At 37.1% G+C, this 17,719-nt stretch overlaps 2 protein-coding genes across 2 annotated transcripts; both read right to left on the bottom strand.

Annotated features, from left to right (window-relative positions):
• Positions 1-133: 133 nt before the first annotated feature.
• On the bottom strand, positions 134-2,782 carry LOC306884558 (interferon-induced protein with tetratricopeptide repeats 1-like). Its single transcript, XM_079440519.1, has 2 exons — positions 2,649-2,782; positions 134-2,118 (listed from the first exon to the last, which is right to left on the bottom strand). Exon 2 carries the CDS (start codon positions 2,114-2,116, stop codon positions 809-811), a length of 1,308 nt encoding a protein of 435 aa, XP_079296645.1. The 5' UTR covers positions 2,117-2,118; positions 2,649-2,782; the 3' UTR covers positions 134-808.
• Positions 2,783-3,360: 578 nt separating this feature from the next.
• LOC306884559 (catechol O-methyltransferase domain-containing protein 1-like) lies at positions 3,361-7,256 on the bottom strand. Its single transcript, XM_079440520.1, has 7 exons — positions 7,141-7,256; positions 6,645-6,757; positions 4,833-4,938; positions 4,628-4,746; positions 4,092-4,146; positions 3,867-4,000; positions 3,361-3,574 (listed from the first exon to the last, which is right to left on the bottom strand). The coding sequence occupies exons 1-7, from the start codon at positions 7,175-7,177 to the stop codon at positions 3,422-3,424; spliced, it is 717 nt and encodes a 238-aa protein (XP_079296646.1). The 5' UTR covers positions 7,178-7,256; the 3' UTR covers positions 3,361-3,421.
• Positions 7,257-17,719: the final 10,463 nt, after the last annotated feature.

Raw genomic sequence — 17,719 nt, 5'->3', positions numbered from 1 at the left:
ACACCATTAGTATTTGCTTATATTTAGCATATTTGTCATTCCCCTTTTTGCTTTAATGACAGCAGCATTAACTGGAATAGATATAGAAAGGAGACTCTGCTTACTGATGAGGAAAACAAACACTAGTTTCCATAGATTCAATAGATTTATTTATTTTTATTATTATTAATGCCTGAGAACGTAAAATACCATAAACGTTTTGTGTGTGTTTTTTGAACTCCAGATAAAGCTAAATTCCTGCAGCTAAATGACTAAAAGAAATCTGAATACTAGCAAATTAGCTTGTATTCACCCAGCTTGTACTGATCTACAGGTGCATGTCTGTTTTAAACAAAACTATAAAGTAAACAAGTTAATGCTTAGTTCCACTGAAATAAAGATGCTGCACTCCGACCAGGTGTCATGTTAATTTATCAACATAATTCTATTTCAGCTGTTTGAACAACTAAAACCACTGATAATGTTCAATATTTCCTTCAGTTCAGACACATGCATTCAGCAGTGAATCATAAAGTGGCATAAAGAAAAATAAATCTCATCATGAAAAACTGCATGTGAAAATCTGTAATTTTAGTAAATCAGTACAGGTTTAAGTGATAAAATACACTTGAAAAGACAAAAAAAACGACATTATGTTACAATGTTTATAATAAACATTTGGAAAACCAATTATATTAAAATAATTTGTAATAGTATATTTAACTATAACACTCAGTGGAACAAAAAGGAAAAAGTAGAACTATTGCGAAGTTCATTACATGAGTGAAGGTTACGACTGGAACTTGAACAGAGTTTTAATTATTCTCTCTTAATCGTCGTTGTTCTCTGTTCTAAAGGAATGAAAGAATGTCCGGATCTCATATGTGTCCCGCCTGTCATTCTGAAGGATTTTTCTCAGTCTGTTTCTGCATGTGATCCATTCGGTGGACACTCGCCCCAGCAACATTCCTTGCTTGTAATGCTCAACCGCAGTTTTCTCTGAGCCCCACCTGTACTGTTTGAAATCCCCATACATGCGATGCCAGGCTTGACGGTCAGCTGGCCTCAGGTCAGGAAGGGCAAACAGCTCAGTGAATTTCTGCTCTGCTTTAGCCGTCTGCTTTCGTTCTGCATACCTCTGCGCTAACTCCAGCTGTGGGTATATGTAGCCTGGGTTTAAACTGGCACCCTTCTCTAAATGCTGAATGCAGAGGTCCAGCAGCTCCGGATTGTGTATGTCATTCATCTGCATGGCTTTCCAGCGGTAGTTGTTGGCAATCTCATGATGTAAACATGACGAGTCTGGTGCTATCTTCAGCATTTTCAGCAACACTTTCAGGGACTTGTCATAACACTGCTCTTTCTTCATGAACTTTGCAACATGCAAAACAATGCTGAGGTTATCTGGAGCCATCGCGATCGCTTGCGTCATGTACTGCCATGCCTCTGCGTTATTTACAGTCTTTGTGTTCTTGTAGCACTTAAGCCCCAGATACACATGGATCATTGCATTGTCTGGGTCCAGGCTCAGAGCTTTCTTCAGCTGGAGCACAGCAGGAGACTCTTCTAACCGTACACGCTTGTATTGACCAATCTTCAGTCCCTCCAGACGGAACAGAGAAAAAGCAAAGCCTGTGTTCCATTCCTTATCATCCGGCTCTTTCTGTAAAGCTTCAAGGAAACTCTCCTTGGCCCTGATGTAGGTCTTTCTAGAAAACTTGAGAAGCGACCAGGCTTTTTCGCTTTGAACTGCTCTGTGAAGCTCTGCTGGAGTTGGAGCAGGGAAAGCTCTAAGGATTTCATTCACTTTCTCTATGTACGTCTCAGCCTCAGTCACATTGCCCATGAGACTGTGCACCCAGGCCAAGTTTCCATACGTCACAATCACATTGCTGTCATCATCCGGATGTTCCTTCTTTGCTAGTTGAAGGGTCTTAAGTGCCTCATCGTCAAATCCTTGTAAATGTTTAATAAAGGCCAAAAAATTTAATTCTCTTTGTTTCAGGTTTCCTTCATACTCGCAATTCACTGCCAGTCTTTCACGAATTTTCACTTTGAGAAAATTAAGGTCAGCATCCTCCTTTTGCAAGTCCCAAGTAAAGTGGCACGACAACAGTTTAAGCTTGTCCTCAGACATTCCTGTATTGTTAAAAATGCAAAATAGATGGAAATGTTTACACACTTGCAGCTTTTCTTTCTCAATTTCCTTGAATCTGTACAGTACAGTATATCTGACTGTCTATCTAACTTATTTTCAATAGGACTTACAGAATCTAACATTAAATAACCAGTAAAATATAATTTCCATAAAGTGCTTTCTTAAATAGTATTTTATTTATTTTAGTAATTGTAATACAGTATCTTTTTAATGGCTTATTTTATTTACTTATTAATATAATTAGGTAACACTTAATTTTAAGGTGCTCTTGTTACAAGTTACATGTAATTACTATTATAATAACTATAAATTATGCACAATTACATGCAAGTAAACCTAAGCTAAACCCTAACCATATAGTAAGCGCATGTAGTTAATTACATGTAGTTAGTAGTTAGTACTAATGAGTTATTACTCAGTACTTGCATGTATAGTTACACTGTAACAAGGACACCTTAAAATAAAGGGTAACCAGAATTATTAATTACATTAAACAGATACAAAGTCTTACCTTCTACAACTTTGGTTCCTCATCCAAACGATGGCTGGTTGAATATAGTCGCTGGGGGTGGTTTTATAGGGTATGGTAGGTTACTTATTTTGGGACAATAACGAGTTAAGTTTCACTTTCCACATATTGCTCTGATTAACGATAAACGAAACTAAGAGTGTAGAGTCAACAACCCAGTAAAATGTAATAGGCTTCTTCTATTGTTTATGCATACCAATGAACAATTCTAGATTAGATGAGCGATATGTAAAATTAATGTCAACGACAAAAGGAAAAGTTTCAAGTGTATAGATTCGTGACTTTAAATGTGATAGATGTGACTTTAGTAATGTGCAAACAATAATGAGGAAAATTACAAATAATTGAGGCACACAGTACTTGCAGCTAATAAATTGCAAGCAGATGAGTAAATAGCTCACTAACAAGTCAATAGATGTTTGCATTTAGGACAAATAACTTGAACCTGAAGAGTAATGACTCCATCTAGTGGCGAAACTTTATGACGCCGCACTCCTTTAAAGTTGGCAAAATACTGAATAAACTGGCAAAAATATATATTTTTTAATAATAATGACATGTACAGCTTTTGCTGCAATGTTTATTTTTTTTAGCTTTATAAAATATATTCATAGTTTTATTGGCCACAGGCCATATTTTTCTCATGAGCACCAGACACCAGTTATTTATTCTGAAAAGTAGATTAAAAAAAATATTTTCATAATGTAAGTCTTTATTTAGATGATTTTATTTATTGTTTAATAATCAAAATTAGGCTATCTTTTGATAGCCAGTGTCAGGCCATCTCCAACCGTGAGCATACTGAGATCGATCCGATCATCTTTGTGTAGCTTCTTGTTCAGTTTGTCTATGGTCTGTGAGGAAAGGTCATCTTCAGCTGGGTTGATGACCCGTCCACCCCAGAGGACCTGAAGAGCAGAGAGACACCAGCTTACTCACAGATGAATAAGAAATGTGGGAATATATTTGATATATTCATCACTATATTTGTAAGGCCATTTAAATGAATCTGTAAAACCTAGTTGTGCACCCATAGTACCCTCTCAGAAAAGAAAGGTACAAAAGATTTGTACATCTTTGTAGTGTGTACCTTTTGACCTCCGCCCAGTGACATCTTTTGTACCTTTTTATTTGAAAGTGTATGTATTTACAAATGGGTTTGTTTCAAAGCAAACTAAATAGACTGTACTGAATACTTACATTATCAATAGCCACAATGCCACCCTTTCGAACAAGCTGGAGTGACTTTTCATAGTATGTTTCGTAATTAATTTTGTCAGCGTCAATGAACACAAAGTCATATGTTCCAGCTTCACCAGCAGTTAGGAGTTCATCTGTAAAGACACAAGGATGATTTCTTTATAGCTTTACTTGAAATGAATAAATAAATAAAAATTATGTACTGCAATTGTACTTCATCTTTACCCAAGGTTTCAACTGCAGGTTTAATGCGAATATCTATTTTATCCTCTACTCCAGCCTAAAACAAAAAAAGTTTGGCGTTATTTGTTCTAATTTTACATTTTAAATCCCTAGTGAGCAATGAACCATTTTCGTCTTTGCTTTGCCCAGATATATAGGGTGCAATTTTAATGTCATATTATAAAAGTATATGATAAAAGAGAAAATTGTAGATAAAGCACTTTGATGTTCAACTTTCTGCAGTTATCAGCACCCAGGTGTACATTCACATCTGTCTCCATCAGCAATCAGTGTAGAGTCTGATGGACATTTCTGCATCTCTGCCTTCAGTCTCTACTGGTCAGCTGGGCTTTATACTGATGACTGTGAGCTTGCAGTGGCAGGCAGTAATCAATATTGAAATTGAGACGTGTAGGTGTATGCGGAGAAGCAACTTAACAGATACAGTTGACTAAAGCAGTGTTGTGTCCTAATAAAACAAATTACTTCCTCTGTATTAAAATGTACAGAATACTACTGTACGTTTTACTATGGTTTACCTCAGTAAAAAATGGCTTGCCTATTTTCACATATTCCTCATTAATTTCACAGGCCACCACGAGTCCATTCTCAGGAACTACCAGAGCCAGACTTAAGGTGTTGTATCCTGTGTACATACCTAAGACAGATGCAAAATGTATGTTTTACAGGTAAGCAGTGAAAAGTAAACACGTGATTTTCAAGAATTATGTTGCTTTCACTCACCAATCTCAATAGTTTTATTGGCTTCTATGAGTTTTGCGAGATTAGCCATAAACTGAGCCTGCTCAGCTGCCACCATCATCAGGTTTTTGGAATCCTCCATAGTTCTCTTGAATCAGAAATATAGTGCAGGTGAAAACAAAATACGATTTCCACCTACTGACCTCTAGTGTTAGTGTGTGAAACTACACATTAACCAATTAAGACTCACCTAATATGCAAAATTAATTTGTTGTTTTAACATAAATATGTGTTGGCAGTGTGTGTACTGTGGCGGGAAGAGCAAACGACAGACACAGTGGGTGTGGTGTCAGGCCTCGGAGAGGCTTTTATTGAACAGAAATAATAAAATAAAGTGTCCAAAGGCGATAAAGTGTCCGCAATAAACAGGGGATCTGGTGTCCTCGACGTGCTGCGGGATTTGTGAAGGAGGGGCAGTGTTCTGGAAGGAAGGGTCCAGGTAAGGGGCGGAGTCTGGCGGCCGCACGTGCTCCCCTCTGAGGTCCGAGGTGCGAGGGGCAGTGGCTTCTTCAGCGGCTTCGTCTACCTCTTGGCCCACAGCACTCGACGGGACTGGTCGGCCCGGCATCCTGGTCCGACGGCCGTATCACGGGTGCAGTTTCGTCCGGACCGCGGGTCTGACGGCTCACGTCCCTGGCGGCACGGAAGTCCCTCTACTCTCCCCTCCTGGACCCACGAGGACACCAGCGTGCATGCACGGGGAAGAGACCGGTCTCTCGGGCGCGCTTGGCATTTAAACAGTGGCAGTGATGAGGCTCTATTCGGTTCAGGTGCACCTCATCACACGCCGCCAGCCCTAGCTGTTTCAGTACCCCTCCTCTCTCACACACCCACTCCCATTGGGAGCCTGGTGAAGGGCGACGAATAAGGGACGGGGTGGTGATGATAATAAGGGGGAGGCTGCCAACTCGTCACAGTACACAACCACCCTATAATGATAAAAATCCACCTGTTCCTTTTTTTTAATCCCCATAAATCGTACACAGTTTCTCAGAACAAGCTGTTTGCAGAATCTGTAAAAAAGTGATGTCATAGTTTACAGGCCCCGTCCACAACTGTTGATGGACACTGCCCTGAGTGAGACACGTGCACGATTTCAGTGCTATAGACACAACAATCAAAACCAAACGCGTTTTTTAGCAGAGTATCTGAGGTATGAGCTGTGAAGCCACAGCCCTATTCTGGAAAAGGGGGCGGGTAGCAGCAGCTCATTTGCATTTAAAGCGGGATGCACAAAAACAGCATGTTTCTGCTTCCACTCAAAATAGGCATTTTCAAAATGACATCATAAATTGTCATAAATGAGCTGAAACTTCACAGACACATTCTGGGGACACCTGAGACTTATATTAAATCTTGTAAAAAGGGGCATAATAAGTCCCCTTTAAGGTAATGTTTGAAAGTCTCTTAAAAAAATTAAACCTAGAAATACAGAGAATTTTAGGGTTTTGAAGAAAAAGGACATGTATGGTAGGCTATATAAATAGAAATATTTAATATTCAAGATTGAGAAGTATTAATGTTAAAGGTTTACTACTGTTTTTTCCAGATTTTTTCCCCCACCATAGTGTGATTTTTAGTGAATTGTATTGAATCTAATAAGGTTCAGTTTGACCCACAAAATAAAATCGTACCCAGAATACGAACATAATACAAGGATTGATAGAGAATGCAAAGCAGAAGCATGTTTACAGTGGTTTCAGACTTTTGATATTTTTTTTAAATTTTATTTTACATTATGATTTTATTTTATTATGTCTGGTGGCACAAAAGGTGATTTTTTTTTTTACGCACCAGTCGTAGTTTAGTCAGCACTGGGTGCTCCCTCAGAGAGTTATTGACCACATACTGCAGCAGAGGATCATCTCCTTTGTGACTCTTGCTGATAAGAGCAGACTGGCAGAGTCCTACGCATAAAGTGAACAGATATTACTTAAACCACTGCTGGGGAAATGAAAGCATTCATAATTTCAGAATTGGAGAGACAACAGTATTATTATACAGAGCTGGTTTATCAGGGTGGCATTTACCTGCTGCAAAATCTCAGCTTATTATAACACTCATAACCATAACAGTAAATGCCTATAAAAATGTGTCTTTATACAACTTCTAGGCACCCAATTTACTTTAACCAATGAGAGCAATGTTACCTTCAGGCCAAAAACACCCTAAAATGTCAAGTACTGCATTTATCAAGCAATATATTTGAATGCATTTGTATTTAGAAGTCAAATTACTGCTACTGAATATTTCACATAATTAGTCATAATGAAAGCAGACATAAACCTACCTGTTAATGCCAAGAAGAGGCTAATGGTACAAAGCATCTTAATGTCAGGAGCCAGAATCAATATAAACAAGAGACAAGTGAAATTGTGATGTATGCAAGTGAGGCTTTTATTTAGACTGATGTGGAAAGTCCAAGTTTTGTTTGTTTGGCCCCCTCAGATAAAAAGAGATGAGGCTGCTTTTTGCATGATATTGATTTGATCAAAGTTTACTTTACAAGTACTTTTGTTCAATGGCCATTAGGAAAAGCATGATAATACCCTGAATAGAAAGCTTGATACAATCTATATTTCCAGAAAATTGGGGAGAATGTATAATTTGCAAAGAGCTGTGATTTTGAGACCTTTCAAGAGGCTTTCAGGCTGGTTTAAATTTATTTCCAATACACATTTCAGAGGCACAGTAGCCTACTCTTCTCATTTACTGTATATTCTAGTTGCTGTTTCAAACATTGTACCTTTATGAATGGTAAATTACACAATAAATTTCTATATTTGCCAAGAATCTATTGATTATCATGAATTTTTGTTAAGTTAATGAATAATTAATCAGCACGGACCTTGCTTTAACACGCATCTTATGATTTTGCCAAATAGGTAATCAATACACAACTGTGTACAAATAGCAATTTTCACTCAGGAATTGCTTGTAAATATTAAAAAACAATTACAAAGAAAAGCAGTTGTTGTAAAATGTTCTTCAGTCACTTTTGTTTTATGTGCAACTTTGAAAAAAGTTTTTTATACAATGTGTCGACATATGTTCTCTCAACAACAGATGTCAGATGACACTCAACATACTTAAGTTTTATTATTTGATTTGATTTTATTATTAAATAAAAATATTATTAAAATAATATTTATTTTATTATTATATTTATTTATTTTATAAACCATGACCCAAAAGTGATTAAAGTAAAAGAAGTTGTATTTTAGTATCACTGAGATATTATTTGTTTTTATTTGTATATTTTCCATTTCCATTTTACTTTTGGTTAAATATATATATTTCTTGTAAACTAATTTATTTCATTTCAGCTAACATTTATGTTATTTCAAGTAACATTTTTTTGGTTTTACTTATATAGCTACCTAATAACCCTTAATAAAAGTAAATGTTTTAACAGTTTTTAGCAGCTGTTTTTAATATGTATACTGCTCTCTAGTGGATGACAGAGTGTCTATGCAAACCTTCGATGAAGCAAGAGCATAAGAGTGTGTATCTTATTGTGTGTATGGGCTTGTTTGAGCAAGACCCTGTTGTGTAGTTCAGAGAGTGTTCATTTCAATATTGCCCAACTTAATGAAATGTGTTTTAATTGCCAGTCTTTGTAGTAATAGGCATACACGTTGCCCCTGGAACATTGCCTCCCACACACAGTAATGAACTGAAAGTGTAAGTGTGTCATATGGGAAAATTGTTTACTTCATCTCATTACTGGCATTTCAAATGGCACATTTGTCTGTGTGTGTGTGTTACACAATGAGAGAACCAGAGCACAATGCTAAGAAGAACGCAATCCCAGTATCAGAGACTGGGTGGATGGGGCGTTCTCAAAGGAGAGGCCTACTTCCTCTGTCGATTCGTTAATTAGGTATGCACGGATGAAAACAAATCTCCCTGCCCACACATAAGTCATCAGCAGTGAAATATGGGGCATGACTACCGCTGTCTTTGAATCTTGCTCTTGCTGTGTTTAATGACAAGAAGAGATGCCTGTAAATAACAGTTCAAGTCCGCTGGCTGAAAATCAGACGCCGTGTTCTCGTATCCTCTTCTCCCATTCCTCCGTGAAGCTTATGTGACGCTAATTGTTGCTGCTACTTGTGCCAAGTACCCACTGTTCTTCGACACAATCTACAGACAGGGCCCGGTCCCTCGACTGCTCTCGGTGTCTGTTTAAGGACTGAAAGGATGAATCTTGCCATCTGTGGAGAGTGCTTCTCTTCCTGTTCCCGGCCCTGATTGTATTTGCTCTTCCTTTGGCTGTCAGTGCATCACCTTGATATATGCTCACAAACCCTCTCAGAGGACTCGCATAAGCAATACAAGAATAAAAGCCCTCCGCTCCTGAAAGAAGAAAGGAAAATACATACGAAACCGCTAATATGAAACAAAATAATTCAAGAGGTTGCTCCTTTGTTTTCTTCAAATGTAGCAAATAAATATAGTTGTATTTTTAAAAGTGCATTACTATTACAAAGAAGCTGTTGCAACTGTCTTCTCATTTGCATTTAAAACTGTCTGCCTAATATAGACAAAAATCTTTTTTTTTTAATTAGTGTGCAGTAAAATTATAGAACTTGTTCAGACCAACAATAAACTGATATCATAAATAAAAAATATACACAGTAGTATACATATATATATACATATATATATATATATATATATATATATATATATATATATACATACACATATACACACACAAACATTATTTACTGCTACTGTATAGTTTTATTTATTTATATATATATATATATATATAAAACACGTTATACTGTATATACACTATATACATGCTGGTTTTAGTATATTGTTTATTATTTCTGGAAGCAGAGAATGCGGTACTTGCTTTGTTGCAGCAAGTGGCAGTGTTGTCTACATAATGCCACATTTAGACTGCAGTTTGCCATTGCTTGGCTGAAGAGAAACAGTATAAAAAACTATAATGTAGTGATCAAAAAGACAAATTTGTCTCAGAGCTAAAGGCGAGTTTATGAAAGAAAAAAAAGGGCATTACAAATGTTTTTCTGATATTAATAATTAGAAATGAATGTTATAATTATATAATAATAATAACAACAATAATAACGTTATTATTATTATTTCCCAGGTAATTAGATGTGGGAATTTCTTTTACAGTTTATTTTAACATTATTATTATTATTATTATTATTATTATTATTTCTTAAGTAATTAGATGTGGGAAATTTGTTTTACATTTGTTTTGTAACATTATTATTATTAGTAGTAGTAGTTTTATGAAAGCAAAAAACACGTATTACTAAAGTTAATATTAATAATGATAAATGTTATAATTGTATAATATCAGTAATAATAACATTCCTCTTTTTCTTATTCCTCTTCTTCTTATATCCCAAGTAATAGATGTTTTTTTATTTTATTTTAACATTATTATTATTATTATTATTAGTTTTGATTTGAAATATCTGTGATGAACCCCTGAAGCCGCAGTACAAGGTTACTGCATGTTATTTATATAACCCAAGGTCATAGCTATAGTTTTGTTGTCTGTTTTTGATTATGCTTTTATATGTATTTAATGTTTAAGGTAACTAGAATAGAAGTAAAGCTTTTAAGCAAAGAATCCAACTGAATACCAGCAGATAAGAGTCAGGATGAGGACATATGTATATCAGATATAAGTTGGTGCAATTATTTTATTCTACCTTTGTATCTCTTCTCCATTGTAACAATGTGCCAAACCTGGTCTGCATAAAATTATGCTAGAGTGGCAGGTGCAGTTGTTTGACTTTCAAATCACTTAGGCATCTTTTTTTTATTAACCTTGCATGTAAATAAATACAGATTTCCATTTCTATGGAGTTGCACGTGGAAATGACAGTCCTCAAAACATCAAACAAACTGCTGTAGGGCAATCGCACCATCGCAAGCCCTCTAATGTGAATGGCACTGACACCTGAAGCAAGGTGCAAAAAAGACAAATGTCATTTTTTCAGAAACAATTAGTGAGAGAGCCTTCGGATTTGAGGACGGCTCGTCTTTCCAGGCTGTCGGCTCCTCTGTATGGCAGAGCGAGGCTGCTGTGGAGCTCAGTCTTATATCACTCGCTGCTGACATCTCCCTGTCTGAGCAAGTCAGGCCTCTATAGTGCTACATGTACACACACACACACACACACACACTGCAAGAAAACCTTCTTCACCTGAATATTAAACAGTGCTGAGATCTCCAGCTTTTAAAGGGGTGTTGTTTATGTGTTTTTTACTTGTAGGCAGCAGTAGTCAGGACTATGCAAGAAATGTTGAATCTCTTATTACATTATTGACCTTTTCAGAGCAACATCATGGGGCCATTCAGACTTAAATGCTTGCAAGATATATTTTGTTAACCATTAAAAATGTAGACTCCCTGCATCCATGTATAGAAAATGACCGATAACTACTAATCAGTTATCTACCTATTACAAAATGCTCTGCAAAATTGTCTGTTTGTGGATCTAGCATTTGGTAGATAGCATTATTATTGTTAAATGCATACAGATGTTCAGTTCAGGTCTTGTGTGTGTGTGTGTGTGTGTGTGTGTGTGTGTGTGTGAGTGATCTGAGTGTTTATTTACTTAAAAGAATTGATTGTTTTTTATAATAAAATTATTACAATTTTATTATTATTATTCTTTTCATTTCTGACACATCTTTCTTAAGCAGAATGAAACTGTAATAATGGCACAATAGTTTAAAAAGAACTGTGTTACACTGTAAAAAAAATCAAAGTTGAGCCAACTTAAAATTTTAAGGCAACCAGCTTTAGCAGATTTTTGAGTTCTCTCAACTTATTTTTGTAGGAGATTCTCAACTTTTTGTTGTATAAACTTAAAACAACAAGTTGAGAAAACTCAAAAAAAGAACAACATTATTATTTGAAACAGAATCTTCTGTAACAATGTAAAAGTCTCTGCTGTCTCTTTAAAATTCATTATTGCAGAATAAAATAATTAATTGCTTTTTTCATCAAAACATATTGTAGTATATCATATACTGTATATCTTTGACAAGCAAGTAAATAAATAAATTAGTTAATTCAATTAATAGAAAATCCCATTTGAAAACTCCTTTTCAAATTTTTAAAAATATATCTATTTTAATAGAAATCCTCCCACCCACTTGTCCCAAGCAGTTACAGAACTGCTTCCTTGCATAAAGCCGCTAACATATGTGAAGGGAAGCTTCAATTCCTTTATCTCCATACTGCTGACACCAGGGCTATTTACACCACCCAGTGCGTCTGAAATGGATGTCCTTTTGTACAAAGTCACTTCATTTTCCTTCCCCATTATTCTTGGTTCTGCCTGTGAAAGTCCTATAATTGCCATAGTTGAAGTGCTAATGATAATGTTATAACTTGGATCAATTTGCTGTGGCAATTGGACCTTTTTAATTGAGTCGATTATCAAGCCTGTGTGTGTTGAAGCTTACAGAGCCAGTGCCAGAGAGAGCTCTCCCCAGGTCGAGTGTATGTGTGTGTAATGTGGGCTTTAAATGCCCCAGGCCACAGATAAGGGTTTGGGGCAGAGATGGAGGAGAAGACGAGGAGACGAGGGCAGAGCAGGGATGCCAACATGTCTCAGAGGAAGTATGACTGCAGGTCTTTGTCATGTCACGGACACACTTGCGTGACGAGTTCCTGCTTTGGAGCGATCGTCTGCTGATTTCCAGCTAGAAAAGGCTTAAGGAATTCTCTAGTTTTCTAAGATTTATCCATCCACATTCATATCCATCATGTTAGCTTTGTGTGCTGTTGTTAGAAGCTTAAGTGTTTGATTTCAAAATGTTTATTTAAAAAACAAGACAACGTGGCCACAAATTAAGGATCCGTTCACTCATTTTAGGTAAATTGCGACCTTGTTTTATTAATCTGTTCTGTAATTTGTGGCCACGATTTAACTGAATTAAAACTTGGGAAAAATTAGTACAACGTAGCCATGATTTAACTAAACCGAGGGAACAAATTAATGAACTGTGACCACAAATGAATCAAGGTGCAATCACATTTGCAAAGGAGGTCCACTGTCTAATTTGTAATAGTGTAGAGATGTAAGAAGAACAGCTCACAAAGAAGTCACTTTTAAACCAAGAAACTTTCTGTTTCTCAAAGTAGCAAAACCGTTTGTGGGCTCATGTGAAATTCTAAATGGATTCCTATTAAAATGACTGGATTCAATTCTTAATTTGTGGCCACAGTATATATTCTGTGGGAATTAATTATAAATAAACCATTTTTAGATAAATTCTCCAAAAAATATATATTGTGATGCTGAAGCAGCTCTATAGCTATCAGCTAAAAGCTATCCATTAGCATAAATGCTAATGGTCCATACTAGCCAGTAAAACCCTACAAAATCATCCCAAAATTAGCTGGAGTAAATTTGGGGAAGGTTTATCAATGGCAGACAGAGGAGGTGTTACCTGTTTGTTTAAAGTAGCTTAGGGACCAATTCTCACTATTAACTTGCTTATTCGCATGCCTATTATTAGCATATTAGCTGTTTATTAGTAGCCTACTTATAAAGCACATATTCTACATCCCTACCCAATATCTAAACTTAACAACAAACTTACTAACTAGTAATAAGCAGAATTTATAGCTTGGTGATGCTAATGCTTCAGTTCAGTTGCGCTACCTCAAAGTATAATTTCTTCCCCTAGTTGAATGAATATAGACTAGAAACAATAAGAAAATGCTTTCAGTGACTCGTGGCACAAATGTTATCGTTTATGAACGGATTAATACATTACATTTGTCACATAGAGTGACGCAGGCAGTGCTCTGAAATAAATGTTTTATGGCCTATTTAGGACACGTGAGTGAAAATATTCTTCAAAGGGACCCTTTCAGGACTTTTTTTTCTATATTGCCGTTCATATCTGCAGCGAAGAGGCCTTTGTAAGGATACTGCATTCCGCCTAATGTTCCATGAAGACCATGGTGAATTTATATTGATGGGACTGTTGACTCTGAACTCCATTGCCATGATTTTTTCATAAGCCATAGGGAACAAGAAGTCAGTCAGCTGACAGGTGTTAACACTGAGAATAGCGCTGTGAATAAGAAATGGGACACGCATAAGAGCGCGGCTGGATTTTTTTCTCTCTGAACGCCCTCAGAACTTGTGTTTTCTGCGCGCACCGTTAAGAGTATAGCTAGAGGTTTTACTGGGACTTTGTAAACACCACAATGCATGTCAAATAGGATGAGTCTTGATAGCTGTAAAACACAGGACCGTTCCTGGCTTATTATCTGTTAGGCGAGCACCGCATACGCGTTCCTGCACGTCAGCACAGCCGAGCCCGCTTGGGAGAGCATTGATTATTTTGCCATGAGCCGGTGAGAGAGAGAGCGAGCGAGAGAGGTGTGATTTTTCTTTTGTACTCCTTGAAAGAATCAAGAAAAATAAATATTTGTGTGTGCATGTCAGAGGGGGGCAAATACAGTATGTGTTTATGAGGGTTAGTGTCACAGCAGCGCTCCTCTGAGGAACAGTCTGCCAACCCCAGGCTGAGCCGCGTTCTCACTAGTCAACTTTACTGCCTTCATTTGGGCTGACGAATGGCTGGCTGACTTATCAGCTCCTCGGCCTGCCGGCTGTAGTGAGTCCCAGGAGCTCCGAAGGACCCGCCGCCTCTGGCCCGATACATCCGCCTCGCACTTCGTTTTCTCTGGCTGCAGCGATAGGAAGGGGGGAGGCCGGCACTTGTGAGGACGACTTCAAGAGCCGGGCTTCCTGCAGCTGTTCTGTCGTTCAGCACCTACCCATGGGCTCTTGCTTTGCTCAGCAAACATACATCAGACAGATATTAGAGTAATCCAAAGGTAATACATTACCCGGGGTGCCAAGGGGACACTCTGCCGGTAATGGATGCCTGTGCCGCCCATCCCCTCAGCCAGACGCTTCACGCCTCCACAAAATTCCACCGCTAAACCTTTTTGCTTATGTCATTACCTGAATTTATTTGGAAGTAATGCAGCCGGTATTTTATTCTTAATCACACTGCCCAAAGGATTGAGACATATTTTTGAAAGGAAAATATAGCTTGCATGCTCTTATGAAAGCAATATATTACCTGAGCACTTAGCAACCCAGCGAGAGGAAATAAAACTAGCCGCACGATTCTTGTAGTATGTTTATAAGACTATATTAATATCTGGCTGCAGCCCCCTGTGGGCCTGAGGCTGTGCATTATGGCAAGTACTCCATCTGCGATTGCATATTTTACCCTCAGGTTATTACAATTCACATTTGTTTGCACCAATTTACCGTTTATTGTGTTTTATGGTTCACGCTTTATAAAGTGCTCTTAAACATGCTCTGCGGACTAGTTTGTCTCTTGCGCTCTGAGAGGTGTTATCAGATGAAAGTTGCAAATTGAGTTGCGTGCGTGCAAGCGTGCGAGAGGCTAACGTTGTTTTCCACATGGCAGGCAGGGAAGGGGATGGCAAACTCGAGTTGGGATTCGTAGTCAGCTGCAGACACCAAAAGGAAGATGATCGCTCTGAAAGGCCCCCTTGACATCTCCACATATGGGGGGCCATATGTTTTCTTGATAGACAAGCAAGGGCGAGCGCAGCACAGCAAAGCACAAACAAGTTCTTGGCACTTGGAGCACTCCGCCTCTGAACAAAAGGAAACACAACAACAATGGATTCGCAAGTGTGCTTAGCATAGAGCTTAAGGGTGGATTCATATCCGCCGCCAAAGTCTACTAGATCAAAATAGACAGAGGAGAATATAATACGCTTAGTAAAGTGACATGTACACTGTGTGTATCATTAGTAATTTTAGGCATTTGTCAGTAAAATGTGCATCTGAAATTTTTTTTATATAATATCTAATATAAGAAGTGGTTAGATTGGGGTGGGTTAGGGGCTCAAAAACATAAATATAATTGTAAAATATAAATACATTTATATTATGAATATATCAAGTTTTTATAGTTTTTTTTTAAGAAATCATATTTTTATAGGAATTTTTAATAAATTATATTTTTATTCATTAAGGATGCATTTAATTGATTAAAAGTGTCAGTAAAGACATAAGAAAAGATTTTGTTTAAAAAAAAAATATTTTGAACTTTCTACTCGTAAAAATAAGTAGCACTGTTTTCAAAACAAAACATGACAATAATAAAAAAAAAATTTGTGCAACAAATCAGCATATTAAAATGAATGCTAAAATAATGCTGAAAATTCAGCTTTGTTACACAGAAATAAATTACATTAAAATAAAAAAATATTCTAAAAGAAAACATATTATTTTAAATTGTAATAATATTTTGCAATATCGCTGTTTTTACTGTATTTTAAATCAAATAAATGCAGCCTTGGTGTGAGCATAAGAGACTTTTGAAAACTTAACTTTTTAAAGTGACCCAACCCCCAATTTCTGAACAGTACTGTAAATAATTCATAAGTATTTTTACATTTTAGATGCTGCCATTATGTCCATATTGTAGGTTTTAAATGTTTTAAATGTTAAAACAGCAAAAGTTTAGACAGTTTGAACACCAAACCAGCAAAAAAAGGCAACACTGGCAGGTAACCACTTTTTTTTTACATTGCAGCTTATGAGTTTAAGTGTAAATGTCCATGTGTAACATTTATCATGGCCCTGTTGTACAAAAACTGGGTCGAAGATAGACAGTGTGTAAACAGACAGCTGGATCACTAACATCCATCCAAACCTGAGCTCTTCTAGGGGCTGTAGAGAGCCAGTCTGTTGTTTCCTGCTCCATATGGGGGGATGCGTTAGTTTCCTCTCTTTCCCATGTTAGTTCTCCTCAGAGCTGAGTAGAGTCTGCGAGACTGACAGCCCAGCTGATGAGACGATGGCATCAGAAAGCATCGTCTGACAGCTTCTGCTTGACAGGCTTCCTGTCTGAATTTGTGGCGGCTCCCAGTTCTCCTTCTCTCAGCCCTGCAGAAGGAAGAGACATCCCTGGACGAGGGGCAGGGTGAGACTGTCACTACCTGCCAAGTTTTTGGTCATGATGGAGCAGGAAATCATAATTGTTTGCAGCATTATTGACAGCATATATGCATTTAAAAGTCTTCATATGTTGTATTTTAAGTTAGGTCAACTCGAAGCACTGTATTGATAATCTGAATAAATGATGTCCAGCTTTCTGGCGATGTAAAAAATGATGAAAGGGACAACCTAAATAATTTCCTGGTGTACTAAGTGATTTTCTAAAAGCATGGATGTGTCATGTGTACTGAGACAGGATATTTGTTTTGAACTGGGTTTGAGTGAGCACTGTCAGTTGGCATCTCAGTACCATATGTTAAAATGACAGACCCGGAGAGAACAAATACATCAATCATAACGCTGTCAGCACTGAAACACACTCCAAAGCAAATACTTTCTATTATATAGGTTGCAGCAACACATACATCCACGAATCGGCAGAAAAGCTTTAACATGTCCACATTTTCAGCGTCCAGATGCAGGTTAGCTCATGTCAAAGCTGAGCTCTTGGGTTTTAGCTGTGGTTTGTGCCTTTAAATCTACTCAAAGCATTAGCCCTGCATGTTCTTAACAAATATTTTTTAAATCTGAATTTAAACTTTATACCTCTTAAACCCATAATATGCATGAAGTGTCCGACATGCCCCACTTAGTTATTCTGGTTGATCAAGTGCATCATCCAGGTATTCAAAGTGCATTTGTTCTTGTTGCAATTTTCAGTGTAAACATTAAAATGGCATAGAATGTAAGTGCATGAATTACATGAAGAATGTGAACTGGGACACACTTTTGTATTAGAGCTGGATCAAATAAGATGTTTATTTCTGAGATTAATATTTGGTACAAAAAA

The sequence above is a fragment of the Barbus barbus genome (genome assembly GCF_936440315.1).
Source record: "Barbus barbus genome assembly, chromosome: 18".
In the NCBI taxonomy this organism is placed as follows: Eukaryota; Metazoa; Chordata; class Actinopteri; order Cypriniformes; family Cyprinidae; genus Barbus; species Barbus barbus.
This window is presented reverse-complemented; position numbering and strand designations above follow the sequence as displayed.